We start from the raw sequence: 15725 nt of genomic DNA, 5'->3' as shown, positions 1-15725 counted from the left end.
AGAAAGTCTTACGTGTAAAAAAATCCCTTACTGTCCTTTACATTTGATCTTATAAATTATTAGGCTATATGTACTTAGGTTGTTTATTTGCGCACTAATGTTACTTTTTCACAATTTATAACCATAAGGTAGCCCAGAGATAATGTAATGTTGGCCGGTCTCAATAACTTACGTAGCATGATCGTTACTCTTCACAAATTTAGTGTTGTGTTTCTAAACGATGACTTCCAAACCACAATAAATTGTGTATGGTCAAAAGTTGCTGATTCCTCAGTTCATGCATGAAGACTAATGTTATCGGTAGGCGATCTATAGCTAGTTTGCTAGGCTCTATTCCCATAGCGAGTTGAGTGTACGCATGGGCGCCGTAAAGGGGTGGAAGGTTAGGACGATTCTAAGGGCCCAGAAGAGCAGACCCCCTTTTTAGTTTCCTATTTCTAGGGGGCCCAGAAATTTTGGTTTCCATAGGGCCCAGAATTTCTGGCGGCACCCCTGAGTGTACGTTAGTGATTGCACCTATTACCCAAAGCACAACTCCTGGTCGCGAGAGTGTTTCCGAACATATAACTATATACATATTATTACGTCCATGCGTTGTGTTTTGGGTGACTGCAAATGTTGCTTACGCTAGCACTTTAGCTGCTATATAGCGAGCACGCTATGCGCAAACGGCTAACCACCAGCTGCGACCTCAGAATCTAGTTTGAGCTATTAGTATATACCCCTCTGGAGCCAAAAGACTGCTATACTACATGCACATTTTATGAAGTTTTGTAACATCGGTTACTGCTAGGTCTACAAATTCACGTGCATTGGGTTGCCTATGGGGAAGCTTATACAGCGATAATATTTGGTGTCTTTGGTGTGTTATAAGTTGCCAATGCAAATTGCTAAAATTGTGTTGTAATAAAAGATGCATTCTATATAAAAGTGAATCCTCACCCAGACCTGTCTGAAACGCCTCGTGTAAACCCCCCCCACAAATTTAGGTCAGTTCGGGGTATGATTTGACTAAGACCGCCCAAATGTATACGCAAATAAGGTGGATTTACCTGTCAGTACAATTGCTTTGAAACCTGATGTTCCAAATATGGTAAGTGGCGTTACATTTCCGTCACACACTTGCAGTATTCTACCAATCACTACGCACTGGTTAACTGACCAATGATAGAACATCTTGCTTTTCATAGCGATGAGCTTTTTAAAAAATCCCTGCGTTTGAGAGAGGGGCGGGGCAAGGCTGTTGAGAGAAAGAATGGCGACAACAGAAGATCAAAATTTTTGCGTGTCACGTAGGGTGAACACCACCCAACAAACCTAATGTGGGACAGGTCATCTGTTTGTGTGGGACACCATTGAAATTGTGATATAATAAGGTAATGAAAAAAAATTATATAATTTTTTAGCTTATAAAAATCATTTGTTATGTAGTCTATTCCAACTACAACCCAATTAAGACATAGATAAAATGTTATATAACATAAACATTTTTATGGAGTATCATTTTGTAAACTTAGAAGATCTTCTCAAAAAGAGAAAACTAAAGGAATAATGAACAAACAAATAATGAAAATGAGTTTCTCTTTAAAATTTATAATTGTTAAATAATGCATTTAATGATTTGCAAATCATTTTTAATTTGGTACGCTAACCACATCCTATAGGCTAAAAACGGTTTCAAAGCCACACATGTGATTGTTTTAGACGTCACATCATCTTGATGACTGAAATCACTGCCGTCTTCTCATACATTAGGTAAAAGTCAGGCTTTAAAAAAAGAGTTGAGTATGTATGAGCTCGTTGGACACTGGTGTGCACCGGGTTGCTGCTTTTGACACAACGTCTCGTGTGCGTTTCGGGATAAAGAACATGCTTCTTAATGTGACAACTAAGTTTCAAAAGACTGATGAAAATGAGGTGAAAATGCTGTGTGGTACAATGCAAAGCGGGACGGGTGGTCACCCTATTGTCACGTGATTCATGGCGTCTTCAGATAGTTCAAGGAAGTTGTATCTCTTTAAATGCTTTATTTCTTAAATTTGTATTCATTAAATGACGTTGTAGAAAAGCTCAAGGCAAGGAAGGAAGGAGACGGGAACCAGCAAACATTTAAACATTTAATCACATAAAATCAAAAGTAAAAAGACAGCTGGCTGCCCCTCACGGCCGACGGCCGGCGAATAAAACATAAATACAAACATAAACATGTTCGGGCCCGGTCCTCTCTCATCGACGGTCCGGTCGCTTGTTCTCTTATGCTCCCGAGCTCCTACTTGTTACGAGACCGGTGCGCGCACAGCTGGCGCTCATTAACAAATACTCACCGGTCTCGAACCACGGTCTCGCCCCGCCTACTCCACTACAGACGTATGTCTTTAAATGGGTTCAAAGATTGTCACAATGTAAGTAACAAGTAATAAGTAACTTCCGTGAACTACTGAGAGGCTCCACGCACTGCTACTGTTGTGAAAAAAAATATTCCATTGGAGTCGACCGTGTTGTCTCTGGCCAAACACAAACCAGAAGTTAACTGCAGTCCTGGCGCGGTCATCCAATGAAACGGTCTATAGGTCTTCATGGAGACAAGGGGACGGGCGATCAGTGTCCCAGAATCTTCATGAAGCTATGAAGGCACGGCCCTATCAACCATTTACAGCACCTGATCCCAGACTGCAGCTATGAAAGAATCTTCAGTATGATCAAAATGCTGCTTCGAGACTTAACAAATACAAAATAATGGGATCTGTATTATCTCTACACTGGCTAACTGTAACATACAGAATACAGTACAAAGTGCTGATGCTTGTTTATAAGGCATTGAATGGCCAAGTTCTTGAGTATACTGCACCTACTTTCTCAGGCTGTTGGCGTTTGATTGGGTCTGTTTTTTGGGCAACTTTGTAGTCCTTTGGTCCATTATAATGGTGTTGAAAGTGCTCTATACATAAACTTTTACTTGACTTGACTATTACTCAAGCACATATGTAATGATGCTACACTCCTGCCAATGGATGACAGTACAACAACAACAACACACATAACTTTTTCGCAGTAGCCCACTTTGTAAGACGCTGGGCTGACCGATTGCTATCGAAATACATTTGTGGCTTTAACTGAAAACACTCGGGGCTTCAGCCCTCTTAGCCCACCCATATGCACTATTGCCCACATCTGTTGTATGGCAAAACCAATGCCAGGGTCCGTTAACAACGTTCTTCAAAGTATCTTCTTTTGTGTTCTGGGGAAGAAAGAAAGTCAAACAGGTGAGTCAACAAACACATACTTAAATTGTTTTGGTAAATGATGACAGAAACTGTCTTTTTGAGTGAACTATCACTTTAATTAACTCTACTCCAGTACAAACCCTCTTTGAATGCACAAAAATAATCTTGAACATCATAAATACATCTGATTGGTTTTTATAGCACTTATAGAAAGATCTAAGAAAGATTATAGAAAGATTCAATTAATATATAGCAGTACATATAATAGCAAAATTTCGAGATCTCTTAAAAGAAAGTCGTGATCAAATGTGCAGTTTTCTACTACGCAATAAAATTAGTTGGAATCTCTTAATTGAAAGAAACACACTGAAATTAATTATTTTAATGAATTTTTATTATGTTTGTAATTACTGAATGTGTTGTTTAATTGTAGCCTAGTTTTTAAACATGTAAACAGATATTAAAAATAAATAAATGAATAACATCTCTATTGATCAGAGAAATCTCATCGTAACCTGGCTGTTAGAGTCGGCTGTCATTCGGTAGCTCACACACTTACAAAAACACACAAGAGGAGGAAAACTATGCTGTAAATTGTACAACTTGTGGCCTGAAATAAAATGTTTCTGCGGACACTTTTGTGTCTGGCCACTAAAAAGATAACAAAAAATTATGAACAGATTCACATTATTTGAATAAATCGGTGAAGACTGTCCGATGAATCTTTGTTTCATGAAGTAAAACACAGTTTTTAGTAAAGAAAGATTACGAAATGCTTTTGCATACATCCGTGCCAGGGAATTGAGATCAACTATGTGCTGTAAGGTTTGTTTCAGAAAGCAACTATTTTGATACACAAGAAGGCTTTTCACACTGCAATTAACCCCGGGTTATCTGCATTCTAAACCCTTTTTTAAACCCCAGATTAACTAATAATTAACTCATATATTTTGGTGGCGGGGCTATCCCAAATTTTACCCAGGGTTATGAAACCCTGCATTGCGGTGCTGAATGTGTGCAGTGTGAAATGAAGCGGGGGTGGAATGATACAACCAGACGCTTATCAACGTACACCCCATCAAAATGTTATATTTAATTTAAAATGTTTTCATATCACAAGCTGTGGAGGGTCACAGAATCTCTGAGCGCCATGCAACAATCACCGCAAATATGCAAATAAGAATGTTTACCCAGGGTTTAGTGATGGCTAACCAAACATCAGGTTATGAATACCCAAGGTTATCTCTTAACCCTTGGTAAATTGTAAGCAGTGTGAAACGGTAAACCTAGGATTCTGTTCACCAAGGGTTTTGAATAACACTGGGTTAAACATTTCAAGGGCGAAAAGCCTTTTTGGTTTTTCTCCCAGGCTGTTTCTTCTTACATATAGACATTGAGGAACCAATCTGAAAACCTCCAAATCCAGCATACAGAGGTTCAGTGAATGTTGTGTTGAATGTGTATAAATGTGTGAGTTTGTGTGTGTCAGAGATGCTGTAGAATGACACAGTGCCGGCTGAACAGTCCACATAAACTCCTGCTCTCTTAAAGCTACGTGAAGCAACGGACACAAAGTCAAAATTATTTTTGTGACATGCAATGAGTCTGTTATCCGAACACTTCAGACTCCAAGATTTATCATTGAGTCCAAACTCACTGTCAGCCCATCCTTTCCTGTTGATACTTTTATATGCCACTGATATATGCCAATCAAGCCCGTTCCATTCAACCTCCCAGTAACAGCGTCCAGTCAAACTCTCTCCACACAAAACCTGAGGACAATCAAATCTGTCTGGACGATCAGGATACGACTGATTCTCTTCTGCATGTGTGATCTTTTTGTTTTTTTCAGACAGTATGAGGCGAATGCTTGCTGTGTTTCGATCCAATGTGAGATCACAGGCATCTGAACACAAGAAGAGACCGTTATAACACAACAAAACAACATGTATGTACTGTATGTGTGTGTGAGTGTAGACGTACACTTGTGTAGTCCTTCTGTAATTCTGAACCTTCCTTCATGATCCAAACTACACATACACAAAACAAACAAACATGACATCATTAAATGACAAACATTCTGACACACAACTATTTTGTAAACTGCTGTGGATAAAAGTGTCTATTTGAATACATGTTATAATACAATTTTCACGTTTAAACTCCAGCTGTCTGTCTCTACAGACACATACACACAGGTCAGTATGGCAGTATAGTGTTGTGTGTCATACTTGAGTTTGTTGAGTGTGTAGTTTGGATCATTGAGTCTATCAGATAGCAGCTGAAGTGCTGAGTGTTGTGGGTGATTGTAGCTCAGATCCAGCTCTCTCAGGTGTGACGGGTTTGAACTCAGAGCTGAAGCCAAATAACAACAACCTTCAGCTGTCACCATACAACCTGATAACCTACAAACACACACATCAACATGCCAACAAACTCTTCATGTGGTCTTCGTCAGTTTTCTTATTATAATGCTTTTGTGAAATCAGTCTCTAGAGATAAACACCTCAGTGTGTGTAGTTGACAGGTGTGAGTCTTGAGAGCATCAGAGATCAGCTTCACTCCTGAATCCTTCAGATCATTGTTACTCAGGTCCAGCTCTCTCAGAGAGTTTGATGATTGTAGACATGAAGACAAACTTTCACAACCCTCACCAGTCATATTACACCCGGACAATCTAAACAGAACCAAACAAAATTGATCCATAAGAAGTTTTAAGAACACAAAGTCTAGCTGTTTCAGAGTTTGTTAAGAACATCTACTGTGTGACAGGCACTATCTTTTATTGCCATAAAATACTTTTTAATAAAAATGTCTGACCTCAGTATGTGTAGTTGACAGTTGTGAGTCCTGAGAGCATCGGAGATCAGCTTCACTGCTGAATCCTGTAGATCATTGTTACTCAGGTCCAGCTCTCTCAGGGAGTTTGATGATTGTAGACATGAAGACAATCTTTCACAACAATTGCCAGTCAGATTACAGCTCTGTAGACTGTTCAGGAAGAAAGAAAGCATATAACAATAATGCGTTTTATTTAATGGCGCCTTTAAAACACCTAAGGTCACCACGCAGACAGGCAAAGAATAAAATAAAAGTACAAATCACTGCGGAAGACAAAAAAACACAACAAACACTCAGTATACACAGAGAAAATGCAGTAAAGACGCAGTAGAGCATATTATAAAAAAGCCAGAGTAAAAAAATACATTTTGAGACGTGTTATTAAATTCTCCTAGAAAGAACACAGGCTGCAGAATTCTGAACCAACTGGAGATTGTATAGTAATTTGGAGGGAACACCAGTGAGAAGGGCATTACAATAGTCTATACGTGAAGTGACTAGTATGTGTATAAGAACTGCTGTATTGTTGGTTGAGAGAGAAGAACGAAGACGGTTATTATTATGTAGGTGGAAATATGTGCAAAAACAACATGCTTCAGTCGTCAGAAACAACATACTCACAGCCCCTCTCAATACACACACTCTGCCTCTCTCCAACAACATCTCTTTTGAGCTCTTTTTGTGTCAAAACATCCTTCAATTGAATAAAAACAAAACTGAAGTCATTGTTTTTGGAAACAAGGATGAAACTAACAAGGTAAACACAGACCTTGACATAAGAGGCCTAAAGACACAAAGTAAGGTAAAAATCTTGGTGTCATTTTAGAGTCTGACCTTAGTTTGAGCAGTCATGTCAAAGCAATAAGCAAATCAGCCTACTACCATCTCAGAAACATAGCCAGAATCAGATGTTTTGTCTCATACAAAGATTAAGAGAAATTAGGACTCCTTACAGTCCTTCCCAAAAAGACCATCAGACTGAGCTGTAGCTCATTCAGAACGCAGCTGCTAGGATTCTGACCAGAACCAAAAAATCGGAGCATATCACTCCAATCATCATGTCCTTACACTGATTACCAGTTAGTTTTAGAATCAACTTCAAAGTATTCTTACTTGTCCATAAATCACCCAGTGGTCTAGGACCTTAATACATTTCAGATATGTTTATTGAATATAAACCAAACAGACTTCTCTGATCATTAGGATCAAGTTAGTTAGAGATAACAAGGGTTCACTCAAAACAAGGCGAGTCGATGTTATGCCATTTCGCCACCCGTAGCTGGAATCTGTTCACAAACAGTGGCTACTTTAAAATCCAGATTAAAAACACACCTGTTTAGCTATACATTTACAATCTGAGCAGTTGATGCTCTCTCAGATGAAACTGCCTCTTTGCAAGACATAGATTTCTGCTCACAGCTTGAAGCGAGTTCTCAGGATCCTCCGCAAATGAAAAAGAAGAGGTTTCGATTAAAGGAACATTTAACTGCTATTAGAAAGCTAAGAAAAGTGGAAAAGAAGAGAATGTTGAAGCACATTTGTGACCAACCATGCATAAAGTGTCTTTAAAAAATCTTTCTCTCTGTTTTTTTTTTCTTTCTTCCCTTTCTCTTTATGGAAATATTGAGGGTTGGCTCACTTAATATTAAGGGTGGGAGGCATGAGCACAAGGGTGCTTTGGTATCTGAAATAATAGAATAAACGAATTGGAACTGGAACTGTGATGATAATTTTATTGTTGACTGCACTACTGAAGACACTTATTTTCAGTCTTCATCTAAACTATCCGCAAAAAATAGAGAGACAGAACTTTTAGACAGGCGGCGGATTAATAATCTACAGATAAGACAATATACGTGGGTAACAGTGGTGGATAGTAGAGTTAGCACAGCATGTTTAGATAATTTTGACAGAGACACTGACAGGATATTATGTATTCCTTTATGTTAAGTTGTAATAACAAAGACAACTCAAACAATGTCAACTTTGAATGAAAAAGGACATAAATCAGAGAATGACACTTAATGACAGTTGTCATAAACATGCATAACATCTTCATATTCATTTACATTTAGACATTTGGCAGATGCTTTTATCCAAAGCGATTTACATTGCTTTATCCTATACATTTTACATAGGTATTTTCAATCCCCTGGGATTCATGTGTCATGATTATGAAGGTGTCATGTCAGTGTTATGAACACCCCTTCAAGTAAATTGTTCCCAAATTGTTTTGAAGAAAACATTGAGCAGGATGTGAAATACCATTTTTGGTAACTGTTTTTTATAAAACAGTAATCAAAAATTGCCTTTTAGCGGATTATGCAAAATAAATCACAACAATTATTTTATGGCATCACTAATATGAATGAATGAAAATTCAATCTTACAGAGCTCTTCTGCTGTTTCTGATCACTGGCAGAAGTCGATTCACACCTTCATCAGATCTTCTGTATTTCTGCAGCTCAAACATCTCTTGAATCTCTTCAGACATCAGCAGCACAAACACCAGAGCAGACCACTGACCAGAAGAGACATCTTGTGCTGAAAGACCTCCTGAATTCAGATACTGCTGGATTTCTGTTATCAGTGAATCATCTTTCAGTTCATTCAGACAGTAGAAGAGATTGATGCTCTTCTCTGATGATTTTGCTTTGTTAATCCTCATTTTGATATATTCAGCAGTCTGTATCATGTTTTCTCCAGTAATATTCAGTGTGGGCAGAAGATCTTTCAGGTCATTCTGATTTGACTCCAGTGAGAGACCCATGAGGAACCGCAGGAGAAGATCCAGGTGTCCATTCTTGCTTCGATGGGCATTTTTAATTCCAGTCCTATGAAGGTCAAACAGTGAATTATTGAAATTCCAAATGAGTTTTTCAGCCAGATTGAGAGGGAATGAGTTTGTTTTTTTGACTTTGTAAATGAAAAGCACAAAGAGGGCAGCGAGGAACTCCTGTACACTAAGATGTACAAAACTGTAGACCTTCCTACCAGAAACAGGCTTTTCTGTGTGAAAAATCTGAGTACATAACCCAGAGAAAACCAAACCTTCACTGACATCTAGCCCACATTCCTCAAGATCTTCTTTGTAGAAAATCAGATTTCCCTTCTGAAGTTGTTTGAAGGCCAGATTCCCGAGTTTAAGAACAACATCCTCAAAAGACTTTGGAAGATCATCACTGTATTTATTTGTCATCTGTTCCTTTTGTGAAAGTAAGAAGTAGATGTACATCCCTGTGAGAGTTGTGGGAATTTTGTCAAGAGTCTCTCGAGCTAGCAGAGGCTGAAGAACGCAGAGAGAGATCCAGCAGAAGACGGGAATGTGACACATGGTGTACAGACTTCTGGATCTCTTGATGTGTGAGATTATTCTCTCGGACACATCTGCACTGCTGTTTTTAGTGAAGTATTCCTTCTTCTGTTCATCATTAAATCCTCGTACCTCTGTCACCTGGTGAATGTGGCGTCGAGGTATCAGATGGGCTGCTGCCGGTCTGGAGGTGATCCAGATGAGAGCAAAGGGAAGCAGATTTCTCTGGATCAGGTTTATAACTAGGACGTCAACTCTTGTTTTCTTATGGACATCTGTCAATCGCTCGCTCTTCTTAAAGCTCAAAGGGAAGCGACACTCGTCCAGACCATCAAAGATGAACATCACCTTACCTTCTTCTTCAGGGAGAGAAGAAAGTTGTTTAGCGCAACTAAAGTATTCATGAATCAGTTCCATTAAACTGCAGTCCTCTTGAATCAGATTCAGCTGACGGAAGGGAAGAGGAAAAATAAAGAGGATTTCCGGATTTTCTTTCCCTTCAGCCCAGTCTAGGATGAATTTATTGACAGAGACAGTTTTGCCCACACCTGCGATGCCCATTGTCAGCACTTTTCTGTTTCGTCGACCCGTATCACACTGGACTTTAAATATGTTGTTGCACTTCATTGGTGTCTCCTCAGCAACAGTTCTGTTTAGATTTAGTTCAATTTTTCTCATTTCATGTTCACTCATTGTTCCACCAGTCTCATTCTCCACAATGAAGAGATCAGTATAAATATCGTTCAGGTATTTCAGATGGCTGGACTCTGAATTACCGTCTAATATCCTCTCATATTCCTGTTTCAAGAGGTTCTTCAGTCTGTTGCTTAATTCGCTGTAATCACGCTCAACAGCTTTATTCTTAAATTTAGCTGCACCTTTGAGGAGAAAAACAAACTTTTTCAAAAAAAAATCCATCATTTGAATTACCCAAACGACAAAACTTTTTGTTTTACCTTCTTTGTGTTTGTTCTCTAGCAGTTCAGCCAGATGGTTTTGGTTCATTTTCCTCATGATTGTAAGCGTGACCTTCACAGCTTCTTCTGGCCCATGATGCTCCACTATCTTATCTACTGTGTCTAAGACATCTGCATTCTCCAGTTCAGAAGCTGAAATACCATAATGACTCTTCAGTTCCCATCGAAACTCTTTGAGTTGATCTTTTATCAGCTCATTCAGTGAGTCTTTTAGGAGCTCTGAAACAGACGCCATCATCCAGTGCTGATCCACCTCTGCAGGACAAGAAGAAGAACATTTGTCAATGATGTCTGCATTCTACAATGATGAAACGATCAGAATTGACAAAACTGTTAGTGTCATTTCACAGCCGTGCAATGAAATATACAGTACATTAGATAAACATATAGATAATGCACTTTTGATGCAATGTTTAAAGATGTTCTGATGCTCAAATTTTATCTTTATCACGTCTTAATTCCTACATGCATTGAGTTGATGCCATGTGATAATATTAGCAATTTGTGTTAAAGGGACAGTTCACCCAAAAATGAAAATTCTGTCATCATTTACTTTTATAAATGTCTTTGTTCTGTTGAACACAAAGAAAGATATAACGAAAAATGTTAGCATTTTTTTGTGCTGGGACATCATTCATTACTATATTTTTTAGTTCTAGCGAACAAAATTTTATATTTTTAAGAATTTGGAAAACAAACAGTTCTGGGGCTCCTCTGAATACCATTAAATTTGTCCTACTATGGTAGTGTAACGTGTATCCAATGTGTAAAATGTGCGGAGTATCTTCCGAAGGGTTTTATCAAAAACACAGGAACACAAGCACACAAAACCATAAACAATAACCGTCAAAGAACAGGGCTTCAATACAGAGGGGAACATAATTAGGATGAACAGAAACAGGTGTGGGACTTCGCAAAGGAACACAGAATACAAAACCAACAGACTAAAACTGTGACAGGTAGTCAATGATGTCCCAGAAGTAAAAATAGCTAGCATTCTTCCAAATATCTTTCTCTAATTTCATCAGAACAAAGTAATTTAGAAATGTATGAAATGACATAAGGGTGACTAAATGATGACACAATTTTCATTCATCTCTTTAACAATCAATTAAACAGGTGTACTTATAAAATGACAGGATATACCGTATAGATAGATAGTGAATTTCGTTTTTTGACTGTAGAATCACTTCTTTTGTCTGTAGAATCGGTGGCATGTTGTGAGTTTACGGGCGATGTGGGAGTTGGGTTAACGGCAGGGCATGAATAGAGTTACCCCTCCCACTTCAGGTAGTTTTCCTGAGATTTTCTGTGTGATTTGCCTATTCACATTACGGATTTCCTGTGGTAGAATTATTTTACCCCAACTCCTCATGTGAAACTAATCCAACCAAATAGTACTTTAGTTTCAGGATGGCCTTGTCACAGGGTGAAAAACTTGAGGATCCTATATTTTATTTACCTTGACAGAGTGTGTAAACCCGCGACCCGTCCCAGGATAAGCGGTAGAAAATGGATGGCTGGATGGAGAGTGTGAAAACAACACCATGAACTAGTAGTAGTTTCCCAGTTGGATAATCCTCTGTGAAACGAGGATAGCTTGATGCTGGAATAAATCCGCCACTGATAAATCTCCAGAAGTCCGTTAAGTAATCCACAACAACGCGGATACCGGTCAGGCACAGCAAACTGGAACCGGGTGCTTGGAACCCAACAGACATGAGGAATGAACACACAAACACAACAAGCATGACAGGCCTGGGCACAAGGGGCAGAGGATTTGCTCTGTCTTGGTGGTAGGGTTTATTTAACTGTGTATTGTGCTCACTGTGTTGGGGATTGACTAGTAACATGTAGTGGCGTTAACTAATTTAATTACAAAGTAAAAGGAACTGTTATGTGTTACAGTTACTGTGGAAAAATATTGAACAGGCTTAGAGATGAAGATCCAAACGCAGTTTTATTAAAGGGGTAATCCACAGGCAAATCCGAGAGTAGGAACAGGTTATACCCAGAGAGACAGTTCAAACCATATAAAAAAATCCAGGGCATGACATGGAAAACAATAATTGGAAGCAACTGTAACAAACACAAAACCAAGCAACGGATGACTGACAAAACCAGGTTTAAATAGACCAAACTAAACAGATAACAAGAAACAGGTGGGAATGATTAGACATTGAATACAGGCAATAACTTATGGGAAATGTAGTGAATGAAGTCTGGGTGATGTGGAGAGTGGCCTCTTGTGAATTTTAGAGGGCAATGCAGCTGGTGACTGTAACTAAGCCCCAGTTTCTTTCCAATGCCTTAGTTTGGATTAGGTGGCTGTCACTGATTTTTAAATAGTTTAATAAGACCCTTTTTGAAGGGAGGCACGGTGGCTTAGTGGTTAGCACGTTCGCCTCACACCTCCAGGGTTGGGGGTTTGATTCCCGTTTCCGACTTGTGTGTGTGTGGAGTTTGCATGTTCTCCCCGTGCCTCGGGGTTTCCTCCGGGTACTCCGGTTTCCTCCCCTGGTCCAAAGACATGCATGGTAGGTTGATTGGCATCTCTGGAAAAAATTGTCCGTAGGGTGTGAGTGCGTGAGTGAATGAGTGTGTGTGTGTGTGCCCTGCGATGGGTTGGCACTCCATCCAGGGTGTATCCTGCCTTGATGCCCGATGACTCCTGAGATAGGCACAGGCTCCCCGTGACCCGAGGTAGTTCGGATAAGTGGTAGAAAATGGAATGGAATGGAATGGAATGGAAGACCCTTTTTGGGCCCGTTTTATATTAAGTGGTTCTAATAACTCTGAACTTGCATGGTAACTAGATGTGTTCCTAGTTGTAACCACAATGCAAGTACACATTGGTACAGAGTCTCTACAACTGTACTAATTGTGTAACTACACACATGTAACAACCCACTGCATAGCTGGTCCAAGTATAAATGTGTGACATGACATTGGTAACAACACTTCAGCAAGTGCACATGTGAAACAGGAATTATGTAAGTACATTTGCCATGCGAACAGGGAACCAAGTGGCCGCAGTGGCCGTGACGTTGGAGCCAGGAGACGGGGAAACAGGAACGGCTGCCGTGGCCATGATGTTGGAGCCGGGAGATGAGGAGCTGGGAACGGCCGCCATGGTCATGGCAAAGAGACTGGAGAGACCTAACATGACTGTGGCCTACCACGGGCGCTTGCAGCAGCTGGTCCACCTGGGAGTGTTGGGAGCAGCGGGGCGATAGCCAACTTGTCCCGACAAGGTCCTGAGGCGTAAGCTAGCATCAAGGTCACGACGGCCACCGCAATGGAGTCCTGGGGGAACTCTGAAGCAGTGGGCTCGGGATCCATGTGCAAACTCGCGGTGCAGCAGAATTGCCAGGAAGAGCTCGTGAGTGGGGTTGCTGGGTTACCTGTGGCCTCTGGCAGGTGGTGGAAGGAGAAGTTCTGGCCCTTTTGGTCATCAACACATGATTCCATGCGCTGTGGAGGTTCTGGACCAAAGAGCTGGGAAAAAGAGAATTCTGGCGTGGGCTCAGGGTGAGCTGGATTCAATAATCCTCAGGAGCAATAACACAAGAAGACAAAGCACATGCTAATTGTGACGCGTCAACCCTGGTGCAATAAGCGTCGCCATGGAGAGGGAGGAAATTAGAGCAGCACACCTGCCCGTCATCACCAACTGTGGCTCATCACTCTCGGCTACAAAAGCCACAGCCACAAACACGGAGGTGAGAAACATCTCCTGATCAATCTGACAAGCGTATCTTGTGTTTACAGGCTCAGACGATCCATAGACTGGCATGACTGCTCTCCTCCATACTGGACACAGCAGCCCCAATCGACAAAGCCAGACACTAGAACAACTCAAAGAATCACGGGAACCAGGGGAATACTTGATGTTACAAAGGCATGGATTAATTTTTCAAAGTTTTTGTCCGTCAAAATAGGTTTTACCTTAGCTAAAGTCGAAGCTAAACAAGATTTGATCACTGTATTTGTTCATCAAATTTAAACCATCATCTAAAACAAAACCCAGGTATTAACCCAAGGCTTCGCAGAGCTCACCCAGGGTTATTTTAGGTGTACTAAAAGAGTCTGAAAGATTGCCTGAACACAGTTATTAAAGTTTTACTCTCATTTAAAAAAAATTTTAAAAATTTAAAAGACAGGCTTTCACATTAGACAGACAGTTCATAAGTGTTTCCATTCCTTTTACAGTGAAATGTTCAATTAAAACAAAATGTATTTTTATTTAAAAAAATTCAGTTCATAAGATCTTTGTACAACTGCAATAAAATATCTTGAAATATTATGTAACTAACAGATGAAACTGTTTTGTTTAAAGGAGAGAAGATTGTAGTTAGAGTCTGGCTCTGAGAATCCTTGGGACACAGTAATACAGAGAACTCTTATCTTATTCTGTAAAGTCAGCAGTCCCCCAGTAACTCACGCCTCCCAAAAAGGAAGGAAAATGCAGACTGTTATGCAAACCATTTTTGTGGACACCGTAGTGTCATGACTACTAAGATGATTAAAAATGAAAAACAGATTTGCATTACTAAAATCCGTTAAGATTGGTGGATGGTTTTGTAGAACACGACTGAGATTTAAGTTAAGATGATAAGATGTTATACACACTTTTTATATATAGAGCACGTTATCCCATTTTGCAACCTTTAGTTGTTGTGTAATGTTACTGTTAGATCATTAATAATATCTGCAAAATTGTGTGTTGCAAAAAAAGTGTTGCACTAACACTGTAGTCATTACTTATAACTAATAAAGAAGAAAGATTTCCTTGAAACCTAAATAAATTATATCGTCAAGAAAAATCAGTCCCAACGAAAGGGAGAGAGATCTTGAACACTGAATAGTTTCACCATAATATAAGTAGGTTACAATTTGTTAAAATTCATGTTGGTTTCTTGATAGTTAGTACATAAAATACGGTTTACCGTGACACACTATTCAAAAGTAGCAAATCAACATATTTTCCAACTTACCGTAATGTTATTTGTCTCTTGTGTTAAGTGTTACATGCTGAATTCTTGAGCAACGGAAACTGTGACCCTTCTTCCTCATTTTTGTTTCGGCTATCGGCTGCTTAGCTATTTCCTGGTTTTGTAAAAAGTGGCGTAACGAGGAAGGCGGGTATTAGAGCCGTGAGGTGGGATGGCGGCCGTAGAAAAGCACAGGCTGATTCCCACTATAACTCACGCTACCGGCCCCGCCTTCCCCGTTACAACCGGTCAGGCATTTCTTTCAACGGATTTTGTGGCAGCTTTAAACGGTGACAGACAGTCTATCAGGGTCAGACATTAAAGGATGCTTTGGCCAAAAAATGCCCCAAAAATTCAGGATAAAAGGTAACGACCA

At 39.8% G+C, this 15725-nt stretch overlaps 1 protein-coding gene across 4 annotated transcripts; it reads right to left on the bottom strand.

The window, feature by feature from the left end:
- Positions 1-1741: 1741 nt before the first annotated feature.
- On the bottom strand, positions 1742-15473 carry LOC130437012 (NACHT, LRR and PYD domains-containing protein 12-like). 4 transcript variants are annotated; one of them, XM_056768107.1, is made up of 9 exons: positions 11818-15344; positions 10335-10610; positions 8456-10256; positions 6045-6215; positions 5731-5901; positions 5456-5629; positions 5208-5254; positions 4882-5130; positions 1742-3238 (listed from the first exon to the last, which is right to left on the bottom strand). In XM_056768107.1, exons 1-9 carry the CDS (start codon positions 12206-12208, stop codon positions 3204-3206), a joined length of 3315 nt encoding a protein of 1104 aa, XP_056624085.1. In that variant the 5' UTR covers positions 12209-15344; the 3' UTR covers positions 1742-3203. The 4 variants fall into 4 exon arrangements, with proteins under 4 accessions (XP_056624085.1, XP_056624088.1, XP_056624086.1 ...); XM_056768110.1 differs by lacking the exon at positions 1742-3238 and adding an exon at positions 15353-15452 and having other exon boundaries at positions 3601-5130; positions 11818-12057; XM_056768108.1 differs by lacking the exons at positions 1742-3238; positions 11818-15344 and adding an exon at positions 15353-15473 and having other exon boundaries at positions 3601-5130.
- Positions 15474-15725: the final 252 nt, after the last annotated feature.

The sequence above is a fragment of the Triplophysa dalaica genome, chromosome 15, assembly GCF_015846415.1.
Source record: "Triplophysa dalaica isolate WHDGS20190420 chromosome 15, ASM1584641v1, whole genome shotgun sequence".
NCBI classification, from domain to species: Eukaryota; Metazoa; Chordata; class Actinopteri; order Cypriniformes; family Nemacheilidae; genus Triplophysa; species Triplophysa dalaica.
This window is presented reverse-complemented; position numbering and strand designations above follow the sequence as displayed.

Coding starts and splice junctions, on each gene's coding strand:
- LOC130437012 (XM_056768106.1), bottom strand. CDS start 12,208: ATGTTACTAGTCAATCCCCAACACAGTGAGCACAATACACAGTTAAAT. Junction 6,216..8,455: donor AGAAACAGCAGAAGAGCTCT/GTAAGATTGAAT, acceptor CTTCCTGAACAG/TCTACAGAGCTGTAATCTGA. Junction 5,630..5,730: donor TGTCAACTACACACACTGAG/GTGTTTATCTCT, acceptor GTGTGTTTGTAG/GTTATCAGGTTGTATGGTGA.